We start from the raw sequence: 14,658 nt of genomic DNA on the forward strand, positions 1-14,658 counted from the left end.
CGTTCTGGCCACTGTAGTCTGGCGGCGCGAGCGGCACGCTATTGGCTGCCGGGCGGCGCGGCCCCGCCCCGCGTTGCCGGGGCAGGGGCGGGGGCTGGTTCTGTCACACGGCGGCTGGCGGCGGCAGCAGCGTGGCGTGGAGCGGGTGCCGGCCAGCGGAGATGCCCGAAGCTACCCGGTTCAGTGCCAGCAGCGGGGCCGAGTCGGATTCGGAGTGCCCTATGGAGACGGAGTCGGCGCTGGAAACCAGCCGCCGGCGGCGCAAGGTACCGGGGAGGGCTCTGGGGCCTTCTGCGGCCGGCTACGGCCTGGCCGCGCCGCCTCGCCGGCACGCTGGGTGTCGCGGCCGGCGGATCTCGCCTCGTGCCGTGTCCCCCCGGTGGCGTGAGCCGGGGGTGGGTCTGCGCGGCCGCGGGGCAGGCCGGGCCGGGCCGGGCGGGCGGCCACGTGCGCGGCGGCTGCAGCGCGTCCCGGGAGGGCGGCGGGGCCTGCGGGGCCGGGGCGCGGCCCTGCCTGGCGTGGAGCCCTGCCGGGGCAGCTGTGCGGCCGCCCGCATGGCGCAGCGGCCCGGGGAGCGGCCTCGGGTGCGCGTTGTGGCGAAAGGAGTCGCGGGAACGAAGGCCCGGGTGTCGTGGCCGGGGAGATGCCTCCTGGCGGCACCTGCGGCCGGCGGGGACGGTCCGTCGCTTTAGGACGAGCCCCCCCGCCCGTCAGTAGGCTGCTCCTTTTAACTGCTCTGCAGCGTCTTCTCCGTTTCGTGTCGGCTGGGTGGCGTGCGTGTATTTTCATTTACGCCGCGTTGCTTTGTGCCTTACCAGAAGGAGAAAAAAGAGAAGAAATCTAAACGCCATGACAAATCTCGGAGGAAGAGGCCTCAGATGGATGAAAGCGAGCAGTCGGAGGATGAGGCCGATTCCCCGAAAGTCAAGAAATCGAGGAGTGCGGCTAAACAGAACGGTGATACGAGAGAAGAAAGCCCGGAGAACACGAGACTGTCTTCTTTAAAGGTTAAATCTGCCCATAAAAAACGGCACAGTAATTCTAGTGAAACGTCAAGTGGTGATGGTGACAGCGAGCAAGAGCAGGTAAAAGTAATAATTGATTTAGTTAGTGATGTGTTTAGCTTTCAGCTCCGGTGTTGCAACAAGGTTAAATTTAGAGCAGGTTATCCTTTTTTTTTTTTTTCTTCCTGCCAGTCAGCGGAAAGACTGCTGTAAACTTCCAGAGTTTAAAGCTACTTAAACTGTCCCTTCTGTCAGTTATTTGCAAAAATTTTAGATTACGAAAGTCCTGAAGTTCTAGGTCAGCGCACCATGGTTTTCTCACTTCAACAGTCCGGTACAGTGGTAGCTGTTGGCAGGTGGACAAGCTGCAGTGAGATGGTGTTTCAATATGATTCAGCATCATTAGATACGATTGTAATTGACTTCTTGTTGGTATTATGAGTACTTTGCTAGTGAAATAAGAATTATTTGGCCTTAATTAGTGGAAGAAGAAAAGTTAATGTATTAATATGCTTTTATGTATCATCTTATTAAATAGTAGTTGTTAATGCAATAAGATGGTCCTTAATGTAATAAAATGCTGTGTTGTAACAGTTTTGTGTGTCTTTTTAAACCTTTCTGTAAGAAAGTTTTTGTCTAGTTCTATTTGGTTGGAGTTCCTTTAAAATTGCTTGACATGAACCACCTTTTTTTTTTTTTTGAAGGGAAACATATCTTGTACCTAGGATTTGTTTTGAAAAGTCTTTACACTTTTATGTTCTACTGTTGCTTGGTTTTGTTTCTAGTTCCAATTGATGCGTCACAAAAACATCCAGGGTTTCCAGGGTTAGCATTCTTTCCTCACGCGTAGCATTTTAATCACTGTGCTGTAAAGACATATATGGAATTGATACATTACAAAGTACATGCATTTGATGCTTTACCTTGTAATGTTATTCTTTTGGGGATTGATTTCTGTACCTCTAAATCACTGTGCTGTATTAATTGGGAAGTAGGAAATAGGCTAGGTATCAAGCCAGGTTCTTACATGGCACAACATAGTATGTTAGGCCATTGGTAATTATTTAAAATAGAATTTCATTTAAGATGAATTTAATGTAAGAGCTTTCAGAATTTTAATTTGGGGGTTTTGCATTTACAATGTTAGGACATTAGATATGAAACAGTCTTAACTTAAATTACAGATCACTTTTGTCTAACTTTGAAATATGATAGTAAGAAAAACAAAGAAGGCTCTTTAGCTGCAGCTGTGATACTGTCACTCAAAATTTGACCCTTGAGTATGACACCAGAGCCTATGCTATTACCTTGAATTTTCTGATGGTCATATGATATTAACATGGAATGTTTATTGTCCACCTAACAGGAGATGACTGAAGAACAGAAAGAAGGTGCTTTCTCCAATTTTTCTATTTCCAAAGGGACCGTTCAGCTTCTTCAAGGTAAATTTCTTGGCATGATGTGACCACAGAAAGTAAATGATCTGTCATGTGTTTTTATGCTCAACATAATCAATGAGCTTTGCGATGTGCTCTGCTTGTGCATATGCAAGTACAGATGCTATACAGAAGGCATATTGATTGCATACTCTAAATATGTATTTGAACAGACTTCTGTTTGCAGTATTGTCCAGTTCAGCCTTTACAGTAGAATTTTAAATGACATAAGCATAAAAAAAATTGTGTGCAAGAATTTTTCAATTAAAAATTACTTCAGTGTGAGTAGAGGAAACCCAGATATATCTAGTGTCTGTGGCATTAGTTTGGCATGACTTAGTATGAATTAAGAGAAAAGTGGGTTTGACATACATTTTATTTGAAAGGAAGAGATTTTCATAGATAGGTGGGGAGTATTACATAAATAAAGTCACAGTACTTAAAGGCTTTAATTAAAGGCTAGTAACTTCGTCTGTCCCAGCTAGCACTATGTCTGGTGGTATGAAGTGGAAGAATGAAATGGACAGTCCCAGGGCACTCTTTACAGATGAACTCCATGATTAAATAAAACAATGAAGGTCGTAATATCATTCTGATTTACTTCGGAGTTGATGGAAGTTCTGCTTGGGATAACTTTCTCTGAAGAGTATGAAAGAACACTTGTAAAATGATTGTATTAAGGAAGTCTGTTGAAATTGTTACAGCTCGAGGAGTGACATACCTGTTTCCCGTGCAAGTGAAGACCTTCGACCCAGTATATTCTGGCAAAGATGTAATTGCTCAAGCACGAACTGGAACAGGGAAAACGTTCTCTTTTGCTATTCCCTTAATTGAAAAGCTTCAGGGAGACTCACAGGAAAGACGAAGAGGCCGTTCACCAAAGGTAACTGTGCTTGGAATGCTGATTTTGCTTTGTCTCATGTCCAAGCGATTCAGATTTTTAACCCGCTGGAAAAGTTCTTCAGGTCTGTGCTGGGATAAGCTAACTCACATTAAAGGTTATTTGAAAGCTGTGTTCATTGGGCTTTACCTGCATTGTGCAGCCTCATACCCTCTGATCAAGAGTAAAGAGTACAATAACACTGTCCACTTGTCAATTCCTTTCTCTGCTTACAGGGAGACTGAAACTACAGGTGTTCAGTGTGTTCCTATTTAGTTTTGTTCAATCACCTTAGCTGTTCAGGTCCAGTGGTTACTGGATACTTGTTTTTCTCCCAGATGAGTAACAGATCTGTGACTTTTTCTGATTGATAAAAGCTGTCTACTTAAACATATCTATTTAAACATGTAAATGGTGGGAAGTTTTAAAAATAGACTTAGCTTTCACTAGAACCACCAACAGATACTTGAAGCTTCTGCTCCAGAGGATGCAGATTCATTATCAGCTGTCTCCATTCTGCTAGGGAATATCATGTATGTTTTTTCATCAAATTTTTGTGATGCCCTCCAAAACTAGATAGGCCAAAGCTTATTGTATCCCCATTAATAGTGGAATTTTTTCCTTGTCAGTTTATTTCATCTTGTCACCCATCTTATAGATTACCTGAAATTTATTCCAAAACTAGTACTAGCTGTTTTATTTGCATCTGCCCATCACGTTGGCTGTCCAACTAAGAATGCTGGCTCTAGATGTGGTATAGTCTTGCAGAGAAGGGAGAGCTTTCTTTGAGGGAATCACAAGTCTTAAAGACTTCAGACCTCACTCTATCATAGTACACTACTACTATCTTTTTTGTAATGTCTTTCAACGTTGAAAGAAGTAACAGGATAAAGATTTTAAGGTTCCTTCTGTCAAGCCACTGATGCCGTATTTGAAAGCAATACTGTGATCACAAGTTAAACTAAATCATTTAAAACACCTGGATGAAGCCTATATATTGGAAGAGAGGACAGTTCCTTGATTGCTTCTGTGAGGATATCAGCACAGGCTCCAGAACCACACTGAACGCCAGCTTTGCAGATTGAACATATGTTTCCCTGAGTCACAGGGAAGCTTGAGAGAGAGTTGATGGCTCTTTCTTACACCTTCTTGCAGGACTGTGAAGCATTACCAAGCATGTGTAAAAACCTTTTGTAACCCAGATCCTTCGGTCTTGCACTCAAACAGCATGTGTGCATGTAGAAGAAAACTTGTAGCAGATCTGTTCAGGAGCTACGGTTAAGTAAGATTTAAGTACCTCCCATCTATCTCATTAAAAAAGAGGTTAGCCTGTCCTAAAAGAGCATGGGCTGAAGGAGATTAATGATGTTACAAGAGATTTAAGCAGTGTGTTTCTCTAATCTTTGCTTAGATAGCTATTTAAACAAGGTTTGGTTTTTTTTTTAAATTACAGAAATGGTCAGACGTAAACTAACAATTAGAAGTCTAGTGGTTTCTTGGCAGAAGCCGTGCTGAGAGAACATCTGTTTGTCATTCTGTCTAGGTACTAGTTCTTTGTCCAACAAGAGAACTGGCAAATCAGGTTGCCAAAGATTTCAAGGACATCACAAGAAAGCTAACAGTAGCTTGTTTTTATGGAGGAACTCCGTATAATGGACAAAGTAAGTGACACTTATCACTAATAATTGAAATATTGATTGACTGACATATTTGAGAATTGCAGTTTAGTCCTTCCAAACACTCACTTATTAACTCAGGAACTGGAGAGTATCATGGGGAATTCAATAGCTCAGAATATATCTTCTTAAGGGGTGAAATAACCATAGCAGTCAATTATATCCTTGGTGTTCCTTGTTTACTCATGTACCTTAAAACACAGTGAAAGAGATTATACTGTATTTGGGTTTCAGTTTTTGTAAACATTTATATTTTCTGAGTCTTAGAGCTGTGAGTGTTGATCTAGAGGATTTGTAAAGTGGAGAAGAATTTCTTTATTGTGACAGCACGTTTTACCATCTTGATTGTAAACAAGGCAAATGAGAGCAGGAATGAGAGTAAGCTTTTTCATCGTAATCTGTCTTGAGACGTTAAGGATGGCTTTTTTTTTTTTTTTTTCCCTGCAGAATGTCAGGAAGGAGGTGATTTCAGTAATTGGATAGTCGAATAAATACAGGGTTTTTTAAAGTTTCCTATTAAGGTAGACAATTTGGGAAGAGCTAACTATTTCCGAAGTATGTTAAAAGAACCTCTTTGCCACTTTAAACCATCGGGAGAGGGAAGGCAGATGGGAAATCTTTTCCTTCAGGAAGAGCAGTAGAACTTCTACCTTACCAGTTTTGGGGTGTTTTTTTCTCCCCCAAGTTTTCTTCTCCTGTTCATTTTTTTTCACTTACATTTGTAAGGATAGCACTTTAGTATGGTTTAAGAAGCTGTTTCGTTGTTACGTAGCTACCGTGTGTTTCTAAAGCAGACAGTGATTCCTAGTTCACTAACTCCTTTTCTGCTCTTTTCTATTTATCAGTTGATCTCATGAGAAGTGGTATTGACATTTTGGTTGGGACACCTGGTCGAATCAAAGACCATCTTCAGAATGGCAAGCTGGACCTTACCAAGGTGAAACATGTTGTACTTGATGAAGTTGACCAGATGCTGGACATGGGATTTGCTGAGCAAGTGGAAGACATATTACGAGTTGCATACAAGAAGGGTAATCTCAAAATTTAAACAAATAGTAGGAAATATTAGTAATACTTTAGTCTGCTAAAGTTCAGGTATAATTTTCTGCAAGTTGCAAGGTAGCTTTGTTTTGTACGAAACGTACTGTGAATGCAGTACATGAGGAGACATGAAAGTGGGAATCAGTCATAGAAACTTTGCAGAGCTTAAAATCCAGTACTTGAGGGATCTGTAAATAACTTTGAGACCTATCTACAAGTTGTACTTGGACTTCTTGCAGTTAAAAGGAATTAGAAGCTTTTTACCCTTTTCATTGCTTGAAAACAGAGTGGATTTCTAGTCATAGTAACTTTTTTCCTCATCTTGAAAATATTTAGGCTTTTGAGAGTGTTTTTTTCTCCAGATGTTGATACTGCATAACTTTAAGAAGCAGAATTGCCGCCTTTATTTTATATATTGATATTTGACCACATATTTTTAATGACCCATATAATTGACTCTTATACCTATGTAAGATAAACCGTGAAGTTTTTGAAACATTATTATGTGTTTGAAGATTCTGAAGACAATCCCCAGACGCTACTGTTTTCTGCAACTTGCCCACATTGGGTGTATGATGTGGCTAAGAAATACATGAAGTCGAAATATGAACAGATTGACCTTATTGGGAAAAGAACTCAGAAGGCTGCTACAACAGTAGAGGTGAGTAATTTATCTAATGTGGAACGCGTTCAGGCCTTTTTCCTTTTTCTTTATGCTACAAATGGTCATCCCATCCTAAGGTACATTATCAGAATGATTTTGAAAGTTTGTTCTGAGAATTATTTTTTTAATCCTAAGGCACATTACAGCTTGTCAAACTTTTTAGGTTTAGGATCTGCCTTTCTTCTCATAGCATCTGGTAAGCATATAGATAATCTTGGGTAGACTGAGGATTCAGTTACCAGTTAGTTTTGCTGGTTTTCAGAGAAAAACGGTATCTGAATTTATCCAAGTTGAAAGCAAAAGGCACACTTCAACATCAGCCTGACACATTTAAATCACCACAGACATCACAATGGACTTTGGCTGTTCTGTACACAGATGTTTTCAAACTTCCTGTGGTATCTCACCTCACTAGGCCTTTGCTTGCTATGCAGTAAGTGCCATAGCCAGGAACACAACACATATATGCTAGAAGCCCGAATTGATTATCTTCACTTGATAAAATAAGGTATTGTTTCTCCTTATGTACTGCTTAGCGGTTACTTTGACAGCTCAGTTGACACATCATAGTTGTATCAGTAGGATTGAAAGAATGTTAATCTTGTGCTTGAAAAAAGCTTTTAACACTGTATTTATTATTTTCACTTTATCTGACATATGAAGCCTTAGTTGATAGAATTGTGACAAAATCTTGTACCCCTGACTGTCCTCCAGAGAAATGGTATAACATCTCCTGGATTTTTTTCCCTTGCTTTGAAAAAGTGATTTCTAGATTGTGAACCTTTTTTCCCCTCTTGCTGTAATTATTTGCTTAATGTTAGGCTAATTGTGGTGAACATAGGAGCCTTATGGTTTTTTGCAGATTCCAGGAATGTGAGTTAGCATATTTTGCCCATCAGGAAACTGTGTAACTCTTCAGTGTTTCTGGATTTTACAGTTTCAAATGTATTAAAAAAGAATCTTGTGTTTTTATGTAAGCTAAACACTGGAATTCTTTTCCATAGCATTTGGCAATAGAGTGTCACTGGTCTCAGAGAGCTGCAGTTATTGGAGATGTCATTCAGGTCTACAGTGGCAGCCACGGGAGGACCATTGTCTTTTGTGAGACCAAAAAGGATGCAAATGAACTGGCACTGAATGCTTCAATCAAACAGGTATTTTTGTCATCTGTATTAAGTAACAAAACCTGTCCAGAGATGTATCAACCCTATGTTGATATCAGTACTATGCTGAATAAGTTTTAAAGAGATACTTTTGAAGTGGGTAAGACAGGCTTTTGCAGGTGGTCAGACAGTTTCAAAACTGCCAAAGAGAACCTTTAAACCCCCCCAACAATTGGTTGAAAGTTTACAGCATTATATGTAGTCTTCAGGACAAGGCTGCCCTAACAGGTGCTGGGCTATAAAGGATTTTTTTCTTAAAGAGTTCTCATTGTTCAAGAGTTCTCCACAGGAAGAATTCGATCTGCTGTCTCTTGTGTATGACCTCTAGTGTATTCCTGAGATCTGTGGTATGGCACGTTCTAGCACTGGTGGAAAATTATCTTGTTGATGTGGTGGTCCAGTGTTCAAGATGTGTGGTGACGTTGGCTGGTGCTGGTATCACAGTAACTACTTTTTCTCTGTGTGTTTTCATTGAGGAGATGGGTTATGTCTAGAAAGTAGTATACTGTTATGTTCCCAGGGAAAGGAGAAGCTTTTACACCTGCTACAACTGTGTTCAGGAGTGTTTCTTGCACACTCCTAGATGACCTCAGTAACAGCTAAACCTGAGTGTGGAACCTTATCCTCTGTTACTGATGGTGTTAGTAATATCAAATCTTGCATAGGCAATGCAGAACTCTGATCTTGGCAAGTAAGAGAAAGAAATTTCTTAATGTTTCTGGTTTAGCATATTAATACTTGCTAATAGAATATATGCCTGTTCTGTTTACCAGCTGACATTAATCCAAAACTTTCTGAAAAAGAGATTCTGAATTCTGTGCTGACCCTAGCATTGCATTAGTACTTTTTTCAAATCATTCTCTGTTCGTGTGTGGAAAACATGATAGCCATCTACAGGCAAGCTGTGAAATGTGGAGGAAAAAACAGGTTTTGGATGTTTGGTCTTTATACTTGTTATTACTGTGATACAGAAGGACTTTCAGAATGTTTGGATTTAAAAAAATATATCTTTGAAGCTGTAGTTAATTTTTTTAGGACCACTTATTTTAATCCTTTAATTGCTAGTGGGGGAAATTAATATATTAAGGGTGATTAAGAAGCAGTACTATTTTGGAGAAGATGTCTAAATGAATACTAAGAAGGCCTGAGAAAATTGTCAATGGCTATTTTGAGAGAGCTAAACCTTTCTTGGATGGTGTGGATGGATGGCAAGTTAGGGCATAGTTGTTTTCATAGGTCATGGTAATTAGAGGTGGACACAAGACACATGCTGTGATTCTGTCTTCCTACCTTTGGTAAAGGTCTTTGGGTATATGAATGAGAAGTACTGAGTAAATATTGTAAGATATAAACTCTGGTAATTCAGGTCTTCTGTATCTTGCCATACAGTGTCTGTCAAATACCAAGATCCTGTACCTAAAACTGACCATAAAATGAGGCACTGTCTTGGCTTTTGCTACAGTCCTATAATACTACTACTGTTTTTCAGGATTGTCAGTCATTGCATGGTGACATTCCGCAGAAGCAAAGAGAGATTACACTGAAAGGTTTTAGAAATGGCACATTTAAAGTTCTGGTTGCAACCAACGTAGCTGCCCGTGGTTTAGATATCCCTGAAGTTGACCTGGTTGTACAAAGTTCACCACCAAAGGTAGGAGATGGTTATGTTGGGCATCTTCTAATAATTTGCAGTCTTGTTTTCAAGTAGTATATGCTATCAGGTGATGGTATTAATCACACAGGGTTTATCAGCATTGCATTTCAGGTAAGAAATGTCCTGATATACCCTAGTAGTTCCTTAGAGGATTTTTTCAGAGTCCATCAGTCCCTAGTATGTTTAAAGATGGTCTCCTTATTCTTTTAAGGCTGTTCTCAAAGCCTCTCCCTTCAATGGTGATTGCAAGTCTGGGAACAGCGGGAAGTGAAGAAAAGCTATTTTGTCTTGCAAGAATGATTCACTAAGTTGGGGCATATATGAGGAGGAGACCCCAACAATGAGAACATTGGCTAAAGTTAAGAGGGTTTAAAAGAAAAATATAATATTTCAGTGAGTTTGCTATTAATATTTCAGTAACCCTGCTTAAGGTGGTGTGCAGGAGGGCGAGCAGGATTGTCATAGAGGTACACACACTCAAAATGTTTTCTCATATTCTCTGTGGTGATGCCAAAACAAGACTTATTTGATCAGTGCTCTGGCTTTCAAACCATGTTTTTTGGAGGGTTATGGAATAACTTACTCGTTTGACTTTAGTGAAAAAAAATAATAATTAATTCTGTGATGCAGGTATTGTGTATTGTTCAGGCTTAACTGTAGCAGCTTTTGCTAAGTTATGTGAATGCAATGAATTGATTAAATTACAATAAATCAGATGAGTCATAAAGCTATTTATTTTGAAGGATGTCGAGTCCTATATCCATCGTTCTGGACGCACAGGTCGAGCTGGACGGACTGGGATCTGTATCTGTTTTTATCAGCGAAAGGAAGAACATCAGTTAAGATATGTGGAACAAAAAGCGGTAAAGTATAGTTTTCTTCTAATTGTGAGCACTTAAATGTAATGTGTCAGGGTAGCATGTAAAATCTTCATGTTTTGTTCAATATTTCAATTACAGAATATGGCTTATAAAGCACCCAGTTGCGATTCAGTTACCTTGCAGAGTTTGGATGCACTGTCAGATACTGTGGAGTGGGGAGTGTGCTGCAGGTTCTCATGCCCATGCTTTTTCAGCCAATGCCAGAAAGATTGTACCTGTGGAGACAACAAAGGGCTAGCAGAATTTCAGTGTACTGTTCACCCTGGTTTATTGTATGATCAGTGATTTGCTTATGTGTAGCTTTACTGAGAACCGTTACATCCATTTTTGCACTTTGTGCACTGTTCCATATGGTAGTTTCTTGCCACTTAAGTATTCATTTGGAATGAGGTGGTTTAGTCTCAGACATAAAACTCAGACTTACATTTAGAAAGGCTGTGTAACTTGTACTTGAATACAAGTAATTCAGACTAAATTTAATAATTTAGAATTTGTAGGACTTTGCCAAAATTATTTCTATTTATTTCAGTTTAAGGTCACTGCCTAGTGAGACTGACCAGCTACATAGGCAGCTTTTAAGTGTTATCCGTTTCCCTGTAAGCTTAACCTTATAATTTTCACCGGCAAAAGTCGTAAGTTAAAAGACAAAAAGAAGAAGAAGAAAAATGGTAGATTTAAATGCTTGTTTCAGTGGAGTTCAATACTGTTTCTTCAGAACTGAATTATTTATGATCTGCAACTTTCATCTGTATTTTGCTTTTTAAATTTCAGGGCATTACATTCAAGCGTGTTGGTGTTCCTACTGCAACAGATATAATAAAGGCTTCCAGCAAAGACGCCATCAGGTGTGTTCAGTGATTCAAGCCCTGTTGTATCTTCCTAGTTCAGAAGGGCTGCTTGGATCACTCTTTGTTGCCTCTCTCTGAACTCTTTTTGCTGATCGCTATTAGTGTCTTGGACTGCTGTTTTTCTTCTATTCCAGAGCCTAGTAAATAACAGTGTATACTTTTTTTTTTTTTTGCTTTAATTACTTAGGTGTCTGGATTCTGTTCCTCTGACTGCTATTGAGTATTTCAAAGAATCTGCTCGGTTCCTAATACAAGAAAAGGGACCAGTTAATGCTCTGGCTGCAGCTCTAGCCCATATTTCAGGTGCTACTTCCATTGAACAGCGCTCTCTGCTGAACTCTGATGCGGTAAGGATGCATGGCTTAATGTTTGTCTTGAATCTGAAAAAAAGCCCCAACGCACCTCTGTGTTGTTTAAATAGAGAATTGTCTCCTTATGATTGTGTTTATGGGAACTGTACTTAAGCCACTAGGAACTACTAATTTAGTTAAAAGCAAGAATATAGTGGCTATAAATGTAGTTGCTCTTGTAGCACTATTCACTTGGAAACTTTGTTTATAAACTGTAAATTAGTAGCTTTCTCCTGTCAGATAGATGTGCTGAAGCTTATTGGTCTGACTGAAGGGAGCATGCCCCATTTCTTACTCCTTAGGGATTTGTTACAATGATACTACGCTGCTCTGAAGAAATAAACAATATGAGCTATGCTTGGCGGAGACTGCGAGAACTGCTGGGGGATGATGTCGATAGGAAGGTGAATAGAATGTGTTTCCTCAAGGGAAAAATGGTAAGCTCTTCTTGTATTTTTGCTCCTGAGCTCTTCTGATTGTAGCCTTTTCTCAGCAATTGTCAGGGGGGAGATAGTTGGTCTTTTTCCCTGTTCTAGGCTCTGTTCATAAGGTCATGACTGGTAGAAGGATGGGCCTCCATCTGTTCTATTAGGCTTTAGGCTTCTCAGGGGCTTAGGGTTCTGCTCCACTGACGTGCTGAGGAAGTAGTATAATGCAGTATATAGCATGGCTGTAGGGTTAGCAGGACAGGTAGAAGGTATGAACTGTGCTAACTGTGCCTTAATGACAAAACATAGGACTGGGTATCTTAGGACAGTCCATTCTGATAGTGCATGTCCCTCATGTTTCTGGTACCTGAAACTGAAAGATCAGAAAGTTAACATGTTGCAACAACTGTAGCAAAAATGTCTGAGAGACAGTTACTTTAAACAAAGGTCATTCCCCTCACTCTTCTTGTCTCAGAATTTGTATGCATTTTCACAAACATGAAACTGATCAAATAGTGTGTCCGGGATTATTTGTGGTGGCACAGAGGGCAAGGAATGCTTATGCCCTGCTTTTGCGAGTTGTTAGGCATTATTGCTGATTTGCTCCATCTTTGTGTTTTTCTGGGTGTATTTATTGTTTCTCAATATACCCTGATCAATGAAATAGAACAGAGAGGTGCTGTGATCTTGGTGACTTAATTTGCATGCTGTTAGCACAAATGTTTGCATGCTCTTATCCCTCCTTCTGCTGTTATTTCTCTGGTGCTTTCACACACTGACATTTCCATGCATACTTCATTCATATTCATGTTGAAGTTTCCATCGCAGACACCATAGTCTGAACCTAAATATTCAGTTTACTGGTGTATACATTTTTTAATATAGATTAAAACTTCTGATTTGAAAGAATTTACAAAACGAGTAATGCAGAAGCCAATAGACCACAGTTCAGGATGGAGAGGGTTATAAGCTTATGGTTAACGAGCAAGAAAATGTGACTGGCTATGCAGAGGAAAGGAAAATATGTATATCTGAGGAAAACGTTAAGGACGTGCAGTGTTTTGAGAAGTATTAATGAAACTCTCAGTGGTCAAAGATTTCTAATTAAGTGTCCCTTAAAAAACCCCCCAATGTTTTGAAATTTAAAACTCTTCTAGTACATAGATCTGTAGGCTCTTCGCCCCCCCCTCCCCCCCAGCTGCAGTCAATTAAAAGCCTAAACTTGTATTCATTAAAATTATTCTTTCTTTTTAGGGTGTGTGCTTTGATATTCCTGCAGCAGACCAAAAGGACATAGAGGTATGTTAGCTGAAATTTCTGGTTATAGTGGACTGTAGATGAACCTGACTGGACTGGGTTAGGCAGAAAACATTATGTAGCCTGTATCCTGCCTTCCCTAGAGGCATAAGGGATGGCTTTGAAGGAGCTGAAGAACAGAACAAGCGTACAGTGTTACTTTCCTAAAGTATTCCCCTGTCTCCAAAAATCTGTAGCTTGAAACTTTTGCACTGAGAAGGGTGGTGGTGTGAACAATCCACCCCTTGTTACTGCTGCTGGATTAATCTTTACTCTTTGTAGGCAGTGAATTTTATTACAGAAGAACATCACCTTTTTTCTATTCCCTGCACCCTGTTCTTTTCAGCCAGAATTCTCAAAAAAATTGAAGCTTTTTTTCAGAATTAAAAAAAAAAAAATCAGCTTTTTGCTTGGCACAATTAGTGTTCCTGTGCCAAAATTCCCCATACTTCCAATCTTAACTTCAGGTATTTCTCCCTTAGTGTATGCCTATACGTGCCCTAGCATTCATTCACTCCCAGAACATGTTTGGTTCTGGATTAGAGGGGAATTGAGGGGAGGGTGTGGGTTTGTCATCAGTAATAATTACAGTGGTGGTGTTAATAACTGAAAGGTAGGGAGATAGTTTACTGCTGGGGGTGCTCTGTAAAGCTCTAAGGTGGATTTCAGTTCTGTTCTGTAGTACCTGAGACATACTCAGCTGTAGCTCCTATGCTTAAAATTTTGAAACCAGTATTGTCCACTTTAGTTAGAAATTTGAATCCCCTATATTAGCTCACAATTTTACAGTTTCAATTGAGCAAATTTAATAATTATGAAATACCCTGTATTTGCATTCCTAGAATTTAACTTGCTGTGTCTGACTTCATTTCAATAGGCAAGATGGGAAGATTCAAAACAATGGCGATTGTGTGTGGCAACTGAATTACCAGAGTTAGTAGAATCACAGCGAGGAGGAGGAGGAGGAGGAGGAAATGGGCGAAACTTCTCAAGCTCCAGGAATGGGCGACGTGGTAGCTCTGGTAGAAACAGATTCAGAAGCAGGGGCCAGAAGCGGAGTTTTGACAGAGCATTTGATCGTTAATTTCAACAATCCAGAAGTGGAAAAAATGGGACTGCAGTATTTTATATTACATTAAAATAGGCTGTTCCTGTGTGTTTGTACCACTTGGAAAAATCTGTCGTCCGGTTTTATTTTTTTTCTTTCTTCTCAGTACTATTTTGGTCATCAACAACATTCTGTTCATTTTAAAAAAAACATAAGGAAAATAAAACTTACTGTTTCCCTTCTTTCTCGTATTACCATTTCAACTCTAAGACCTAAATCTTTATTTGGG

At 40.0% G+C, this 14,658-nt stretch overlaps 1 protein-coding gene across 2 annotated transcripts; it reads left to right on the plus strand.

The window, feature by feature from the left end:
* Positions 1–89: 89 nt before the first annotated feature.
* On the plus strand, positions 90–14,611 carry LOC119153182 (nucleolar RNA helicase 2-like). 2 transcript variants are annotated; one of them, XM_037399216.1, is made up of 15 exons: positions 90–266; positions 816–1,085; positions 2,371–2,446; positions 3,145–3,323; positions 4,864–4,981; positions 5,842–6,027; positions 6,553–6,698; positions 7,706–7,855; positions 9,354–9,515; positions 10,262–10,381; positions 11,171–11,244; positions 11,435–11,594; positions 11,900–12,034; positions 13,280–13,324; positions 14,199–14,611. In XM_037399216.1, exons 1-15 carry the CDS (start codon positions 162–164, stop codon positions 14,403–14,405), a joined length of 2,133 nt encoding a protein of 710 aa, XP_037255113.1. In that variant the 5' UTR covers positions 90–161; the 3' UTR covers positions 14,406–14,611. The 2 variants fall into 2 exon arrangements, with proteins under 2 accessions (XP_037255113.1, XP_037255114.1); XM_037399217.1 differs by having other exon boundaries at positions 819–1,085.
* Positions 14,612–14,658: the final 47 nt, after the last annotated feature.

The sequence above is a fragment of the Falco rusticolus genome, chromosome 9 (assembly GCF_015220075.1).
Source record: "Falco rusticolus isolate bFalRus1 chromosome 9, bFalRus1.pri, whole genome shotgun sequence".
Taxonomy (NCBI): Eukaryota; Metazoa; Chordata; class Aves; order Falconiformes; family Falconidae; genus Falco; species Falco rusticolus.

Bases quoted from the DNA above. Each gene is read 5' to 3' on its own strand.
- LOC119153182 (XM_037399216.1), top strand. From the start codon at position 162: ATGCCCGAAGCTACCCGGTTCAGTGCCAGCAGCGGGGCCGAGTCGGAT. The intron at 7,856-9,353 runs GTATTTTTGTCA...ACTGTTTTTCAG, and splicing joins TGAATGCTTCAATCAAACAG to GATTGTCAGTCATTGCATGG. The intron at 9,516-10,261 runs GTAGGAGATGGT...TTTATTTTGAAG, and splicing joins TACAAAGTTCACCACCAAAG to GATGTCGAGTCCTATATCCA.